At 36.8% G+C, this 18389-nt stretch overlaps 1 protein-coding gene across 1 annotated transcript in view; it reads left to right on the forward strand.

The window, feature by feature from the left end:
- The window catches only part of KCNH8 (potassium voltage-gated channel subfamily H member 8), a 384704-nt gene that overhangs the window by 120503 nt on the left and 245812 nt on the right, over positions 1-18389 (forward strand). Inside the window, exon 2 of the mRNA XM_004603820.2 lies at positions 5354-5587. Coding sequence (XP_004603877.2) covers positions 5354-5587 — 234 coding nt within the window. The remainder of the gene's footprint in view (positions 1-5353; positions 5588-18389) is intronic.

Raw genomic sequence — 18389 nt, forward strand, 5'->3', positions numbered from 1 at the left:
CTAGTACTGTGTGGTTGTCTTGATGTATTTGATGCTGCTGGGAGAGAGTATTTGGATCTTACTAGCCCACTTGAGCATGCTCTATTCTACTTTGTATTTTCCAAACCCATTATATATAGATGAGCTTAAATAGTATTCACAGTGTCATAGAAAACAAAAAATACATGTTCCTGATGTTTAAAATGAATGAAATTCTGGAAGCCTGATAACAAGTGTAATTGCAGTAGGATAAATTCTGGTTAACTTTTATTCAGTTTTTTTTGGTGTTTTTAGTTTTGGGATTCACACTCAGCAATGCTCAGGGCTCTGCACTTAGGATTCACTCCTGTTAGTGATCAGAGGACCATATTTGGAGTGCTGGGGATTAAACCCAGGTGAGCCAGGTGCAAGGCAAGTGCTTTACCCACTGTACTGTCTCTCTGGTCCAAATTAATTTTTCATTCAAGCTTGAAATATTATGAAATAAGAAATATTGAGCATACTACATGACTCAAGGCTCCTTGAAAGACATATTTGGGTTTATAATCATTATGGCAGTGGCTTTGTTTTACTTAATTCTAAAGGAATTGATGTTGGCCAGTGGGAGGATATTTCAATGAAAAAATTATAAGGTACCATGATATTCATTAAAAGAACAGGTGAAGATCAGAAACTACAGCATTTGAGTAGAAACTATATTTATTTTCCTCCTACAGGATGATTGTGTAGACAATGCAAAATATTTTGGAACTAAGAAAGTTGTTATGTTTTTGAAAACTTAACTCACTTTCCAGATCAGGTAGTAGCAGAGAGATTGCTGAGAGATTCAGTTTGGTTTAGGAAGTGGTGTTGGTGAAATTTTAATACATGATTCCTCTAGAGAAGGGGTTTTGGACTCTTGTTTGCATGGTGGAGGTAAAAATGTTTGACTCCAGTCTGTGTACTTCTGCCTGAGGCAGAGGCTAGCATTTTTCTTTACATACAAAATGCAGGAGATAGTAAATATCATTCATTTTGCCATAATTAAATCCCTAGCTTTGGACCTTACATAGGAAGTGAAGCTTCTTTATATTCCCATCTCCAGGTTTACATCACATATTAATGTTCTCATCTGAAAACTGGGCAAGGAAATGGATAAAAGAAATGAGTCGATCAATATTTGCCCCTTCCTCTTTTTTTCTCTCTTCTTACACACCTTTTCATTCCTATGCTTCCTCTCTTTGTGTCTCCCAAGTCAGTTATGAATAGTTAAAAAGTTTGGAAATCAGAACAATTGAAACTCTCTCTGATGATCCATAAAAGGTTTTTTGGGTCTTGTTTTCTGTTTTTTACTTTCGCTAAGGGAACATTTAAAGAAATAATCAACTGCCTAATATATAAACACATTTAGATCCTACTGTTTACTGGCACTTCAAAAACTGAATTTACACAAAAGGATGACCTAGAAAGAGGCAGTGGAAAATTGTGTGGCATTTAGATGCATATCACATATGCATAATCGATTTCTTCAAAGGTTAACTACCCTCAGCATATGTATGGATAGTGATATACCCATGGTGGGTTTATAATCATTATGGCAGTGGCTTTGTTTTACTTAATTCTAAAGTAAATGTCACGTTTCTTCTTTGGAGATTCCAGAACTGGTATTCAGAAGAGCATATGTTTTCGGGTAGATAGCTAGGTCAGACTCTCTACTCCTTCTCTAACAGAAGGACTATTCATGTAGCTGCTATGCTAAGCTTTATGAGGCAGTGACTGCCACTAAAGTCTCTTTGGAATTGAAATGCAATTATATATTGAAGATAAGTGCTAAATATAAACAGAAAAGGCCAAATACATGATTTTTTTGCTTTGTTTTTGCAGTGTATTTGCAGGATGAATTAACTACTCCAAACACACTTTAATCCTTAATTGCAATGTAGAGAGAGACTGGGTAATTTGGTAAATCTTTTAGTAGTTTTTTTTTTCTGGTGCTTATTGTAACTGAAGGACTAATCTCCTTCTTACATAGACAATTATAAAGAGGTTAAGAAAACATAAAAATAGAAACAAGTCACTGAGAAGTAAACAGAATAAAAATAAATAATATGTGCCTAAAATTAGAAAAAATAGGCAGCATGTTACTTGGGGTTACATATGTAAATTGCATAAGATACATATAAATTGGAAAGTTTATTGCAAAAAATCAAGCTTAGCACTTATTTCCAGGGGGAAAAGAGAAATGCAATCTGTGGCATATGCATGGGCTTTCACTAGCTGAATTATCTGTAAATATTATTTTAATATTGTTATAAAATATTATTGTTATGTCAAATTTTCTAAAAATGGATAAGGAAAAATAACAAGACACTATGAAGAGGAGTTACAAATTAAGTTGATAAAAAAGTAATATTGGTAGTAATTATAAAAAGACTACATTCATTTCAGGTTGATAAATCTAGTGTACCTTTGAAAATCTTAAATACATATCATGTGCAAGACAGGCTATACAAGTCTCTGGTAAGATTTAAAGTAGAAATAAGAGTTCATAGTTGCCAGTTAGGTATATGCTAAAAACAAACAAACAAACAAACAAACAAAAACCTCCTCTAGCTATTTAATATGAAATTAAACTTTAGAATAAAATATAGTTTGCTCTTTCTATCTCTAATTTATGACTCCTTGTCTGTTTTCATGAGCCTATTCCAACTAGGCATCTGCTTCTAATCTTGTAGGGCTTTTGCTAAATAATCTCCAACTATTTTTGTCTTATTCCTAGCTAACCCTTCAAAAGTATAGGATTTATAACCTCTCAATTCTGGTAATACTGACAATCTGTTTACTATTGATTTCATACTTATCATAGACTGCATTTTAATGTTACTGATATTCATGCATTAAAAAATAAAATTATAGTAACTTAGAGCTAAGAAGTATACCTTGCCAATCTTTAACTCCCCTGTAACCTCATGCTAGAATTTAACATATGATAGAATCATGTCCATGGCATATAGTAGAGAGACAATTAACATTTATATCATCTGTTGACTGAAAAATGGCTTCTGACGAGATTAGGCATGTTTAAGGTGATATGGCGTAGACTGAAAAAGGACTTCTGAAAAGATTTTTCAGGACGTTTAAGTGCTTCAGCTACACTATGCATTTACATTTTCTAAGTAATATCTCAGAGTTCAGGGAGAAGACTGTAATTGGAAATTGTCCCAAAGGTGCCAGGAGTTTGTGAGCTACAATCATGTTCCCGAGACCTGTATCCCATTCTGCACTTGCCTAGGCTCTCCACAGATTCAAGATTCTCAGATTCACAGATAAAAGATTCTCCTAATATTTTAGGGCAGGGACTGCATTTAATAAGCTTTTTAATCTCCAAAATTGGAACACAGCCCAAGATATACTACACAGCTGATAAATGCTTTGACAAGGTGTGAAAGATTTAAGTATTAGTTTCAGATAGTATAATTTCCATGACTTCAAAACAGACCACCACATTGAGAGCTAAGGAGATGAGAAGAATCAGCCCAGTCTAGATAGAATTATTAGCAGTGGAGTTTGTAGTCCTCTGTCAGCTAGTAGTGAATTGGCCATAAAACCCCACAAAAGCATTGATGAGGAAGCCACCAAATAGCTCTTTAATGCTTTGGCTTGTCAGGGAAAAGTAGCTCAATTCTTTCTTTCTCAAGACATATGACATCATTGCAATACTCCTTTAAAGTTATTTTCTCTGCAAAACTCCTACCATCTTTCTCTATTCTTAAATATTTCATATTTGATTATATACATGCTCACGTTTTTATACAAATTTTCCCTTCCACCTTCCCCATTTTTGAAATTTAATGATTTAATGGTCATATCTAATTCATTCTGAATCTGAAAGTCATCAACAGGTTCATAAACAGCTTTTCTAGCACCCCATCTCTAGGATGTATATTTTTGACAAAACATCATATTCATCCCTCACAGTTAATCTAAAAAGTTTTTATTCTTGTGGAAATGTTTTTTGACTATTACCTCTCAGCCTCTTTCCAATCATTATCTCTAGGTAGTTAATTATAGTCGATTCATTTTAATTGGACTGGAGCAATAGCACAGCTGGTAGGGCGTTTGCTTTGCACACAGCTGACCTGGGTTCAATTCCTCCTTTCCTCTCTGAAAGACCGGCAAACTACCAAGAGTATTCTTCCCGCATGGCAGAGTCTGGCAAACTACCCATGGTGCATTTGATATGCCAAAAACAGTAACAAGTAACACAAGCCTCACAATAGAGACATTACTGGTGCCTCCTCGAGCAAATGGATGAAAAACGGGACAACAGTGCAACAGTGTATTTTAATTGTCTTGATTGTTATTTGTCAATGTCATAACCATAAAGACATAAATAGTGCACTTAATGTTTTTATGGAGAACTTATTTGTGCCAGGTATTAAACAAAGAATTTTATTCATTAGATCATGAATAATATAGCATACCTATAAAGCATTTAGGTATCATCTTTGTCATATACCTCTTACTCCCCTTTCAATACAACATTGACTCACTTTTGAGATTTTGAATGAACGTTTCCTTAAACATCAATGGTTTCTAGCACCTTGCTGCTTGAATGATCTTGAGAGTGTTCTTAATCCATATAGGTCAGAAGTGCAAGAGATTGACACCTCATAACTTCATAACCCCCATCAATGAATTGAGGACATTGTCTTTGACATTTGACCTTGACTTTCTTTTGCCTCAGTAGTAAAATTTATTCAAGCTAAGCAAAACTTCTAGGTCCATGTGAAACTGACTGAACCTTGGTTGCCCATATAAGTAAACTCCTTTCTATTCTATCTCTTCCTCTTTCCTTCTCCTCCAGTCCTTTTTTTAGTTCTCCACTTGCTTGCCTCAAGGAATTACCTTACAGATAACTCCTTATACCCAAATAACTAATTCTTAAGGATTTTTATTATAAAATTATGGGAAACATAATTCTCTCAGGGCTTACTTGGGGGAAAATTAAACATAAGGGAGCTGAAGTTCAGGATGTGTATCTTGTTCAAGTTTATCATTGCATTAAGTAGCAGATATAAAATATGAACCAGAAACCATTTCAAAAGTGCTACACTTTCCACCGACCCGATTGTAAGTGCTTTAAAGCAAGCAGTAAATACTCTGTTCCCTCCATCGAGTGTTTCAAAATGCAAGCTGAAGTCATAGGTTATTATACACTTCTACTGTTCTCTGTTACTTAAGATTTCCTGTCTACTCCAATATATTAGGACCTGCAATTTAAGTTCTCTATGGTAATTAACTTATGACACCCTGGTTTGTTGACATTATGACTTACGGTAAAAAGTTTCAGGCATCTTTAATTGCTAAATATTTTCTCCTTGTTATTCTACAGATAGTAACTTCATCCTTGCAAATGCCCAGGTGGCGAAGGGTTTTCCCATAGTCTACTGTTCTGATGGCTTCTGTGAACTTGCTGGATTTGCCCGAACTGAAGTCATGCAGAAAAGTTGCAGCTGCAAATTCTTATTTGGTGTTGAAACCAACGAGCAGCTAATGCTTCAAATAGAAAAGTCACTGGAAGAAAAGACAGAATTCAAAGGAGAAATCATGTTCTATAAGAAGAATGGTGAGTGCATGTTCTCTAATTTTCACCAGACAACTCTGAAAGGTCACCCTCTTTTAACTAGGTCATCGTTCCATAACTCTCTTTTTGGCTTAATGGTATTTTACATATAGTCTATTATAGAACTTCCACAAATGACTTGGATAATGGTCTTGCTTTAGCCATTAGCTGCATAATATGCCTGAAAATTTAGCACTAAAATTTGAATTTTTCAATATGAATATATTAACCAAGTTAATGTATGTCAAAGTAGATTATTTTATAATTATTATGGGATATATTAGATAAGCTAGTTATTAATATAGCAGCAGATTATCTTTTATTAAGAGATTTTTTAAAATTTTTGTCTTTAAAAACCATTTTCAACTTCACTCATTAAGGACAGAGATCTGAGTATTTGTTGGCAAAAAGGGAAGTTAATTTAAAGGACATCAGAACAGTCATTTTCTCTTCCAGTTCCCTGACCACAAAACCTCTCACTACTTTATTTTTTAATTTTAAAGACAAATTAAGAGATCATTGGTGTCTCCAGTGATAATTAATTTGCTTAAACTCAAAACTACCACTAGAAAAATGCTCAGTACTTTATTGCTGTTTTGTCAATCAACTCTAAAGAAAAAAGAATCAAATAATGGATGTGGTACCTGCAGATCCTACCTCCTATGTGGTACTCTATGTCATTATTCTATGGATCCTTACCATTGGAATGAAACCATAAGGCACTATATTGGAAAAGTTCTAATTAAAAATTAGGAGAAAGGCTCATTTTTCAATTTCTAACACTATCCCTCTTTTTTAAAAAAAGAGTTGATTTGTAGAAACAGAACCCTCTGAAGTTTCGCCGAGCATGTGACTGCCAGGCTTGAGGATATAATTTCCTGCTTTGTAGTTATGATGGACATGTGATTAAGATTTGGGACAGTAGTTGTTCTAGGTAAACTTCCTAAAAACATTTCATTGTTTACCTTCTACTTTCTTTTCTTCTTATTTCCCGTGATGTTATCAACTGAAGCATGTCCTTTAAGAGTTCACATATTAAAATCTAACTCCAGAATTCCAGCATGTCTGTGTTTGAAAATGGGACATTTAAAGAGGTAATCAAGGTTTAACATGTTTTCGAGGTGCTGCCTTAATCTAACTGACTAGAATCTTTATAAAAAGAGAAAGAGACACCAGAGATGTGCTACTTAAGTCATATAAAAACATAGCGAGAAGGTCGCTATTCACTGTCTTACAGCCAAGGAGAGAGACCTTTCGACAAATCAACTCTGCCTTTGTCTCAGCTGCCACGATTTTTCTAGCTACCAAGCCTGTGAGAAAATATACTTTTGTGTTTGAAATCACCCAGTCTGTGGTATTTATTATGACAGCCCTTGAAAACTTGTGCATATGGGTTTGAATGTTGGAAGGGCTGAAAAGCCAGCTTTAATCATCTGAAAAGCATCACGTAGGATAATGCAGAGCAGCCTTATGAAAGCAATCCACTTTGTTACTTCCCCTATTCCATCTAAAGATGAGTGCATTTATATTTTGTTTGAATCATTGTATTTTGGAATATTTTAAAAGAGCATTTTCAATTATACTGTAAGAGAATTTCTCAATTTTGATACTATTGACATGTATGTTAATAGTTCTAGGTAGCGGGAGGCTAATTCTACGTAGGAGCTATCCTGTGTATCACAGATAATTAGTCGCATTCCTGGTCTCTATATCTTGTACTTAATAATAACATTGGGTTTATTATCAAGAAGAAAGAGAGGAGCTTCAACACAGGAACTTTATCCCATTTCATGAGTTATTTTTTTCATGAAACTATTTTTCTTTGCTCAATACATTTTATGAATTATTTTTCTTTGAAGAACATTCCTTGATGATAGGAAGTTTGAATATACAAGTCAGGATGTATTTGTAGATGATCTGTAGAATATCTATGTATAGAGGGAGATACAGGGTACCCCAATTCTTTGGCTCTGGGAACAAACTTCAGACAGTTTCCTTCTCCAGACAATAGGTAAACGCTGTGGTGCAAATACAGCGATATACAAGGATTTCAGCCCTATTTTATTATACCACAAATATTGAAAAGAGGGCCTGAGATGAAAGAAAATGGAGACTATCACTGAGAATGCAGAGTGGTAGCAAGTGATAAATCCACCATCTGGTGCTAGTAGAACAAAAGAAGAGGGACACCCTTTGTCTGAAATAGATGCTGACTGCAGACTTGTCCTTGTTAAGACTGGTACCTTGTTCAGGTCACTTCAAATTCATTTGAGTATCTTCTTTCGGAGCTAATTAAAAATATCCCAAAGTGCCATTACCAAAAAGGGTTCAAGCCAAGACTGAAAAATCTACGTGGAAGGCTAAAGGATGGAGATTTTAGAGGTCAGGTATGTAGAGAAAAAGAAGAAATGGTGCATAAATACTCAAAAGAAATTTCCTGAGCCTAAGTTTGTTAAAGATATTTTTTAACTTTGCATCCCATTGGGTGGAAGTCATTAAAGGTACAAGAAAAAATGGTTTTAAAAAAACAAGTAAATAATTGGAAAGGAAAGTAGTTTCACAAATAAATATGATATGCGTACTTTCATTTTTCTAAAGGAGAGGTAGTGATATTTTGTAGTTTTATGTTCAAGATCTGATAGTTCTCATTTATTATCTTCCCTCTAAATAATCTGGAATCTACTAATGTATCAAAAATAAGTAATGTTAGGATGCCCTTTCAAAATTCCCTCCAGTTCTAAAGATACGTAAAAAACATTAATGAGAGCTGATTTGAACTAATGTGTGACTATTTTAATTAAATATCCATTTTGATCCTTCATTTTTTAAATGCAACAAGGAAATCATATGTTCTTATGCGTCCCGTTTCTTGGACCTAACAGCAAACACCTTACAGAACAGTATGTTTATATAATTTTACAAGTTTGTATACCTGGCAGAACAATATGTGCTAGCGATTACTATTCTTTACAGCTGCATATATGATATCATGATTCACCATTGGTTCAACCAATCCTTTATGAATGAGCATATGTGTCTCTTCTACAATATATTTTCTTTTAGTTAAGTTTTGCTGTTTTTCTCTCTCCCACATCTCTCTTTCTGAGTTTCACCCTTTTATTGAACATGTTACAAAAAGACTTAATGAGAAAGACCACAGTTCATGTTCCCAGATTCTTTCTTAGTTTTCTTCTACTTTCTTCTCAGCGGGTGCAGCAGTGGTGTCGGGGTCGGGACCACCTTCAGGGGCAGCTCCTGCTTCTGGGGCCAATGACCAGCCCCCAGCATGGCAGATCAGGCCCCCAATATTGAACATTGGTTTGGGCTTTGGCAAAAAAGCCAGGCCAGTGTAGGATAATGTTGGTTTGCCCTTCCTCTCTGGCCCCAGGAGCTTGTGTTTGGTGATTGCCCCCCTCCCCCGCCAACCTGTCAATTACCTTTGTCTCCTGATCAGACTCTACCTTGTAAATATTGTCTTTCTCTTCTTCTTACTGTCCTTTGCATGATTAGTTATTTCAGAGCAATTGCTTTTTGTATGGATACAGGAAGAGAGTTAAAAAGAGAAGACTGTGGCTTGGGAGTTAGTTGACTCCAGATAATATTACCTCCTGGGCATCTGTTCCCTCTGCTCTCTTGACTTAAGCCTCAGTTGCCCTTTCTTCCTAGATCCCCAACAGCAGGGTACCGACCAGGGACTGGATGGACCTAGGGCAAGAGGTGAGCTAGCTACCCTGGCATCGAAATGTGCCAGGCCGAAGTGCCATAATGCCTCACTATACATCAAGAGCATGGCCATGGACAAATTCTGTCATGATCTAAATAATTAATAACTAAATTTGGACCCTACTAGGATTAGGAATGATTAATCTTGCCTGAGCACTCTAGTCTGAGTATGTAGTGATTTGTCCCCAGAAGAGTCACCCTACAAGCCTAAAAGTGTCTGTTATTGTGTCCATGCAGAATGGTAAATATTAGGAAGGAGAATTGCACTGTAGCACTGTCGTCCCATTGTTCATCAATTTGCTCAAGTGGGCACCAGTAACATCTCCATTGTGAGACTTGTTACTGTTTGGGGCATATCGAATACGCCATGGGTAGCTTGCCAGGCTCTCCGAGAGGGATGGAGGAATTGAACCCGGGTTGGTCATGTGCAAGGCAAATCCCCTACCCACTGTGCTATCGCTCCAGTCCAGATATTTAATAAATTGTAACTAATCAACAAAAAACTTGACCCTCGTTCCTTCTTCGTCTATCCAAGGCAACAACCATGTGAGGTGGAGAAGCAGCTCGAGAGCACCAAATGCGGGCAGTGAAAGAGAGTTGCCCAGAGAGCCCTCAAACATCCTTTCATGTGTAATCCCCTAGGGAAGGAGTTTACATAGCTCCGCACTGGAGAATTTCACAGGCCAGGATGGCTCCACGTTGACACAACCATCTTTGTTGAGTGTGTTTATCTTGTCCTTTGTGATGGTCGCATCACCATCATTCAGGATGAGAATGGAATAGATACAGGCAAGCCCTGAGACAGAGGCCACTGCAAGGGCAAGGGCTGGGTGGACACTGTTGGTCACAGGATGGAGCAAAGACCTCACATCAGTGCAGCCTTAGCTTCCTCATATGACCAAATACCTTAGTGGTAGCTGTTCAAAGGTTCTGTCTCTTTTTTTAAACTAGCACTGTAGCACTGTCGCACTATCATCCCATTGCTCATCTGTTTGCTCGAGCGGGTACCAGTAACGTCTCCATTGTGAGACTTGCTGTTACTTTTTTTGGCATATTCAATAGGCCAGGGGTAGCTTGCCAGGCTCTGCTGTGTGCAAGGCAAACGCCCTATCCACTGTGCTATTGTTCCAGTTCTTTTTTTAAACTACACACTTTATTATTTAGAAAGTTTATATACTTTTCTAACTTATCTATTATGTAAATGTGAGATAACACTGTCTGGTTTAAAAAAAATTGTGTTCAGTTCTTAGTATAAGCAGTGTTGTATGATTATCAAGCCCACTTCTCCCTCCTTCCCCTCCCCGCCATCTCATTTAAAATAACATTCTCTTCGTATTTGTTGAATGCTGTGTGACAATCAGCACACTTATTCTACTTTTCCTAGGGTTTTTTTTTTATTTCTTCTCATCTGTCTTTTGTTATTTTATCAGAACAAATAACAATGCTGTATATTTTGTCCTTCTTTTCCTCCACCATATAATCTTATTGCTACAGTTATTCTAAATCTTCACAATCATTCCTTTGGCTGTCTGAATCTTATTTTCTGGGCCATCTTCTAGAGAACTCACAGGAGCCATTTTCCCTGAACTCTTTCAAGTTAATTACAGTCTAATTATGGCCACCAAATTACCTTTAGATCAACTTGGCAGAAAAATTAAACCTTTGGTTTAGATTTTAAACATTTAAGGATCTCAATTATGTTATTCTCTTAGACACTGTCATAAAATATTGTTTTATCCTAAAAGTACAGCTTCTTAAGAACCTTGGTGTTTTGTCTTGAAGGCTCAATAAATTTACTTTAACTCAGTAGTTTTGTTTTTTAACCAAACTCTTTGTTTGTTTGTTTTTGAGCCACACCTGCTAATACTCAGGGGTGACTCCTGGTTCTACACTCAGGAAACATTCTTATTGGTGCTCAAGGGTCCATATGGAATGCTGGGTATAAAACTTGGGTTGACCTCGTGCAAGGCTAATACCCTGTCTATGCTACTATCTCTCTTGCCCCTAAACCAGTAGTTTTAACTGATATATAGCTTGGCATAGAGCATGGGTCAGCAAACTTTTTAAAAAAAAGGGTCAGATAGAAATACATATATTTTTTAACACTTAGAATTCCTGGAGCACATGACCACAAATCCACGTGACATCTCATATTTTATGCCATAGATGTACCAAGAGTTGCACACCAAATTTGATGGGGTGTAAAGTGGAATATTGATAAAAAAATATGTGTAGTATATTATATACATCATAATCATCATCATCATCATTATCGCATTGATTGTCAAATTTCTCAAGCAGTCTTAGTAACATCTCCATTTGTCTAGTCCTGAGATTTTAGAAGCCTCTCTTTATTCTTCCTTCCCAATGATGCCCATTGGAGGATCTTTCAGGGCCAGGGGAATGAGACCCAGCAAAGTTACTGCTTTTGGCATATGAATACACCACGTGGAGTTTGCGAGGCTCTATGTGGGCAGGAAACTCTCAGTAGCTTGCCAGGCTCTCCCAGAGGGAGAAGTAGGCTGTAAGATGTCCAGGAGCTTGGTTTTAAGTCTCTGGATGTTGACCATTGGTGGGATTACATGGTGTTTATATATATAAACACATATATATATTTTGATCAAGTATATATATTTTGATACATACATATCAAATATATATCAATATATATTTTTTGATATATACAGCTGGTAGGGCATTTGCCTTGCACAAGCTGACCTGAGTTTGATTGCTTCGTTCCTCTCAGAGAGCCCGGCAAGCTCCTGAGAATATCCTGCCCGCACAGCAGAGCCTGGCAAACTACCCGTGGCATATTCTATCTGCCAAAATCATGAGTTTCTAGAGTTATAAAATTGGTTGCAAAATTTATCCTACCAGTGCTCTATTTGATCATTGAGATTTTTGGTACCTAACATTTCTAGAATTTGGGCTAGAGAGATAACACAGTGGGTAGGCATTTGCCTTGCATGCGGCCGACCTGGGTTGGATTCCTCCGTCCCTCTCTGAGAGCCCAGCAAACTACCGAAAGTATCCCGCCCACATGGCAGAGCCTGACAGGCTACCCATGATCTGTTCAATATGCCAAAAACAGTAACAACAAGTCTCTCAATGAAGACATTACTGGTGCCGCTTGAGCAAATCAATGAACAACTGGACAACAGCGCTACAGTGCTACATATATATTAGCATACAATGCTCAAGCTGTAACAACATGTTAGTATCTATTATCAGGGGCTTAATGGTTCCAATGTGAGATACAGCAATTTTCACACATTTTCCTCTAAGGAAACCTTTTTGGATCATTTTTAGCAGATTATTCATAACAAGCAACAAAAAAATAAGTTATTTAGGATCTGCCTTTGGGGTAGGCTTGTGTGATGGTGGGAAAATTCAAAATAATGATTGTGGGAGGCTGTAGTGGTGGTGGGAATATTGTGTGTAATAAATTACTGTGAACAACTTTTAAAAAAAAAGAAACATTTTTTCAGTGCATGATGATCAGCTCTGAAATTATGATATAGGAGTGAATGCTTAAATATGCAAATCAATAGAAGTAGCTATTTTCTAATAAATCTTTATTCATAAAAATATGAGACAGACGAGATTTAGACTGTAGATCAGTTTACTGATAATTGCTAAAGAACATTTTCGATCAAAAATGTTCTGTATATAATATGCACTACAGTCTTTGTGCGTAAGTTTCTTTGGTTTGATTTTACTTGTGTTTCAGTTATTATTGTTCTGCTCAATGGCCTTGTTTTCCTGTTATGATCACCAGTTATAAGTGTATTGCGTTTTTAATATCCTCTATCACTTACTCATTTCTCTTTTTTTTACCCCTTTTACCAAATTTTATTTTGTTCAAACTATTCTATGACTAGGGGTTGGGCAGACTTGGTGGTGCTTGGGGCTTACTCAGGAATCACTCCTGGTGGTGCTCAGGGGACCATATGGGGTGCCAGGGATTGAAACCTTTTCATTCCTTTTGTGGTATACATCCACACTTGTGATGTTGTGATTCTGTAAATCTTCAGCTATTTATCTTTTATTTTATTATCTTTTCAGTTCAGGTATTATTCAGTTATGATAATACATATATATGTATTATTGGTATTGCTTTTTGGTCGGTATGTTGGTTATTAGGGTTGCCATAGTAAAATGCTCATAGACTGGGTGGCTTAGACAAAAGTAATTCATTTTGTCACAATTCTGGACCCTAGAAACCCAAAATCAAGGTGCCAGCAGGATTAATTTCTTTTGAATTCTCTGTCCTTGCTTTGTAAATGTTTATTTACTCCTCCTCTTGTCTTTATATGATTTTTCCTCTATCTCTCATTATCCTAATATCGTGATATAAGGAAACAAGTCATAATAGATTAAGCCAACTTAGTGACTTTATTTTAAATTAATTATCTAATTAAAACTATTGTACTGGAGCGATAGCACAGTACAGATAGACATTTGCCTTGCACCAACCTACCCGGGTTCGACTCCTCCATCCCTCTCACAGAGCTTGGCAAGCTACCAAGAGTATCCAGTCCACAGGGCAAAAGCCTGGCAAGCTACTCGTTGCATATTCAATATCCAAAAATAGTAACAAGAAGTCTCACGATGAAGACATTACTAGTGCCCGCTTGAGCAAATCGGTGAACAATAGTATAACAATGATACAGTGCTACATTAAATCCATTATACACAAAAGCAATCATATTTTGAGGGCTTAGGACTTAAACATGTAAAAATTTGGAAGGGATAAAATAAAGGAATAATACACCTTCTTATTATTTGTTGGTGTTTTTAAATCACCATATGCTATTCTTTCAAAGTTTGTTAGTTTGCTTTTTATCTGTTTTGAGATATTTCAGCTATGAGTGCTTAATGGAATATTATAAATGTGTCTTTCTGTTGTGATGTTAATGAGGTGAATTTTTCTTATTTTGCATTGCAATGTTGAGTAAAAACAATTTCATCTTGTTATTTAGGTAACTTGGAAATAGGTAAATGCTAGAAAAACTTCTAAATTTAACCTGTTTCCTTCTGTTCCTGACGCTGGCCTTTGTCCCCTTCCAAATATAATGGCTTCTCCATATAGCCTCATTATTACTACTTTCTAAGATGTTTCCTCTCAGAGTGGGGCTTCTCAGCACTAACACTTAAATATTTTTCCTTAATTTTCCATGGGCTGGAGCGATAGCACAGCGGTTAGGCTTTCGCCTTTCACATGGCCAACCCGTGTTCGATTCCTCCGCCCCTCTCGGAGAGCCCGGCAAGCTACTGAGAGTATGGAGCCCGCACGGCAGAGCCTGGCAAGCTACCCGTGCGTATTGGATATGCCAAAAACAGTAACAATAAGTCTCTCAATGAGAGACGTTACTGGTGCCCGCTCGAACAAATCGGTGAGCAACGGGATGACAGTAATTTTCCATGATATTCCTGCTCTGAGAAAGTAGAGTTCTGGTTCCAGCAGATTCTTCACAACAGGAAGGTTGATATTATCAAAACTTGCAAGAAAGAATTTGAGATTTTCTGAGAGTGTTGAATGTTTTGGCATTTCCAAAACCATTTTATTTTTTCTGTGTCTTCCTTGTACTCAGTTTAAAAATAGAGATGGCAAGACTTTCCCACAGTTTTAATTGTGTTCAGATCTTTTTGTGGACTCCCTGAGGATTTCTTCTTTGGCAAGCAGGTACTTGATATTGATTTTTTGAGGCTCCATGCTCCCAAAGCTATGAGTGGTTTCTTTTGTTTATCTCTTTTTTTTTTTTGAGTGTATAACTATTATTCCTCCTCATTGGCCACCCTCCAGAACTCATGGTTGTTTCTCCCAGAAGGGAGCATAAAATGAGGCCCCCATAACCATGCCAATGGACTCCGCACCCAGGGTGCCCCAGAGGGGGGCAGGTGAGAGCCGTCCCCACCCCAAAGGACCCAGCCCCGACAGCCGACCTCCACTACCCCACTGCAGCCACGCTCCAGGCCACTTTCCACTTGCTAGGGCCAAGCCTCATGCATGAGTGAACATATTCCTGGACACATCATCATAGGAAAATATATATATATATATACATATATATACATATACATATATATACCTCTTAAGAGCCTGGCAAGCTACCGAGAGTATCCTGCCCACAAGGAAGAGCCTGGCAAGCTCCCTGTGGCATATTTCATATGTCAAATACAATAATAACAATGGGTCTCATTCCCCTAACCCTGAAAAGAGCCTCCAATCATTGGAAAAAATGAGTAAGGAAAGGCTGCTAAAATCTTAGAGCTGGGTCAAATGGAGACGTTACTGGCACCCACTCGAGTAAATCAATGAACAATGGGATGACAGTGATACAGTGAACTACTATTCCTACATAGCTTCTTTTTTTATACTATTCCATCCTTCTATATTTTGAGTTATGGGGCACAATATCACCATTTTTATTGACAGAATCTTTTTCAAATTTCTGACTTTGCTTTCTTCATTGCCTTAATTTTATGGAAGGACTGGGAACTCTTCAAAATCCAAGTCTTTGATCTGGAGAGATAATAAAGCTGGGTTAAGGCTGTGCATTGCATGGGGCCAATCCTAGTTTGACATTTCATACCACGTGGTCCCAGGAGCATTGCCAGGTGAAACTCAGGAGTCTCCTTCTTATCACCACTGGGATGACTCCAGTAATCCTTGGCACCACCACTTGGCCTGAGTATCACTGCATCCTTGCATTGAGCTGCAGGCTGGGCTGAGAATTGGCAGGAGGGCCCCTGGGACCATTCGTGGGGGGAAAGTAAAAGACAGAAGCATCCTCCCCATATTAAGTCTATGGTCTGCATCACTACTGCTGTCTTTCATATAGTCATTTAAATAATTCCTTTACTATAAACTCAATATTTAAGGCTCCCTTTATTCAACTTCAAGAATTGCCACCTCCACAGTTAAAATTTCTGGGGTGGGGGTATTCTGAATTCATAGCATAGAGTAGGAAAAACCAAAATACCTGTTATGTGTTTAATGATAAATGCATACTTCATCTCTGTGCTGCTTTTATAATTGATTCTTTCAGCTGTGTTTTGAGGCTAACACTCTCTAAATGTCTTAACCTCTCCTTAGTCTCTTAAATGGCCACCAATCATTCCTATTATTTGTCTTCCTGTTCAGCACACCAAAAACCAAGGACTTCACTACTTCATCTCTGCTTCATCTATCTTTAGTCCTGGGAGGAAAATGCATACATTAGATAAATATAACCATCCTTTATATAGAGAGCAAAGGGAGTCTCTGAAAATAAATTGTAGCTCCTTTTATGCTATCACATTCCTCAAAAGTATACAGCTACCTTCGTGGTAATAAAATAGTTGTAAAAGTCCCAGAAAAAAAAATGTGCCTTTTGCTTTTAGTGTTTGAGAAAAAAAACAAAAACAAAGAAGCCTGAACTATGCAACACTGCTTCTCCCAGCTTCAAAGCTGTGAACCTCATAAAGGGGAGATTATTTCTGACCTCTTGTAGTCTTTCTCACAATTCCTCAAGCTGAGAACAAACAAGCCGAGAGGTCATGTCATACTTTCTTCTTGACTGCAGCTCCTCTGCTGAACCTTATTGGTAGAAAGGTGTGTATTCCCTATGTTGTGAAAGACCAGCATGATTGCTTTATAAGCCCATGCCTTTATATGTTATTTTAGCATATTTTCCCTGCAGAAAACTTATCTTTAAATCTGCTTTCAAATTAGATAGACCTAAAAGGGAAAAAATGTCTAAGAAAACAAGAAAAGTCAAATGAAAAATGAAAATTGTATAACCTTGGGAAAAATGCTACCTGATATATTAGCAAAATGCAAAAATACCTAGCAGCTTAAATAATAGAAATGTTTGCGACAAAATAAAAAAATCAAAGGGTGAATTGGTTTGGTTTCTTCTAATGGCAGTTAGGAGGAATTCTTTATAATCCTCTTGATAGTTTTTGTGGTTTGCTGGCAGTCTTTGGTGTTCCTTATTTTGTAGAGGCTTTACCTTGATCTCTCCCTTCATCCTCATCAGAATTTTCCTTTGTGATTGTCTGTGTGCTTAAAATTACCCTTTGTGTAAAGAGACTAGTCATATGGGATTGGTGCCTACCCTAAAATACCTCATTTTAACTTAATCACCTCCATAAAGACTCTATCTCCAAATATGATCACATTTTGTGGTGCCAGGGATTATAACTGCAAACATTATTTGATGGAATGGGTAAACTTCAACCTATAACACCTGGCTCCATTCATATAGAATAAATTGGAATTAAAATCACTTCCCAATACTGTATGACTGAAATCCAATCTTTGTAAGGGGCCATTTCACAGTGATTCAATTTAAAAAAATTTAAAAATAAAAATAAATAAATAATTCCCCAAGATTGTAAACTAATAAATAAACCAGGATAAAGAAATACCCTCTAACTTTAAGCTTTTTGCTCTTAAACCACTAATTTTCCATTGCAGTAAGGAAAGTTCCACCTCCCAAATCATTTTAGAGGTTTTTAGGGGAGGTTTCTTCAGTAATTTGTGGCTGATATTGCCATTTAAAGCAGGATTCAGTTATATTAGATATGTAGTGTTTAGGATGGTTGCACAATTGAAAACTTGTCTGGGGTCTGGAATGTGTTTTTCTTTTTCTTTTGAGTTGTGAGGTATAAAAGCCCTACAAAATTTTTTTACACATTAATTCTATCTTGATGAGTGAGTTTAGAAATACACATACACTCACAATACCATAGTCATAATTAAGATATTAAACTAATCAATCATGTTCCAATATTTTGCAGTTTTACACTATGATAAGAATGATCAATTTGATATCTATCCTCAATATTAGACTAAATAAGTCACTCATAGTGGGTCAAATATTGCATGATTTCTTCTTTATCTCATGACACATTTCACATTTCTTCTTCAATTATGATATAATGTCTAGAAAAATCAATGCTGTTGCTATTGGTTTTCCTTCTTTTTTAAATGTAAATTGTCAAATTTCTGTGCTATAAACCTTATTTTTATTTTTATTTTTTTTTGCTTTTTTGGGTCACACCCAGCGATGCTCAGGGGTTACTCCTGGCTTTG

The sequence above is a fragment of the Sorex araneus genome, chromosome 4 (assembly GCF_027595985.1).
Source record: "Sorex araneus isolate mSorAra2 chromosome 4, mSorAra2.pri, whole genome shotgun sequence".
Lineage (NCBI taxonomy): Eukaryota > Metazoa > Chordata > Mammalia > Eulipotyphla > Soricidae > Sorex > Sorex araneus.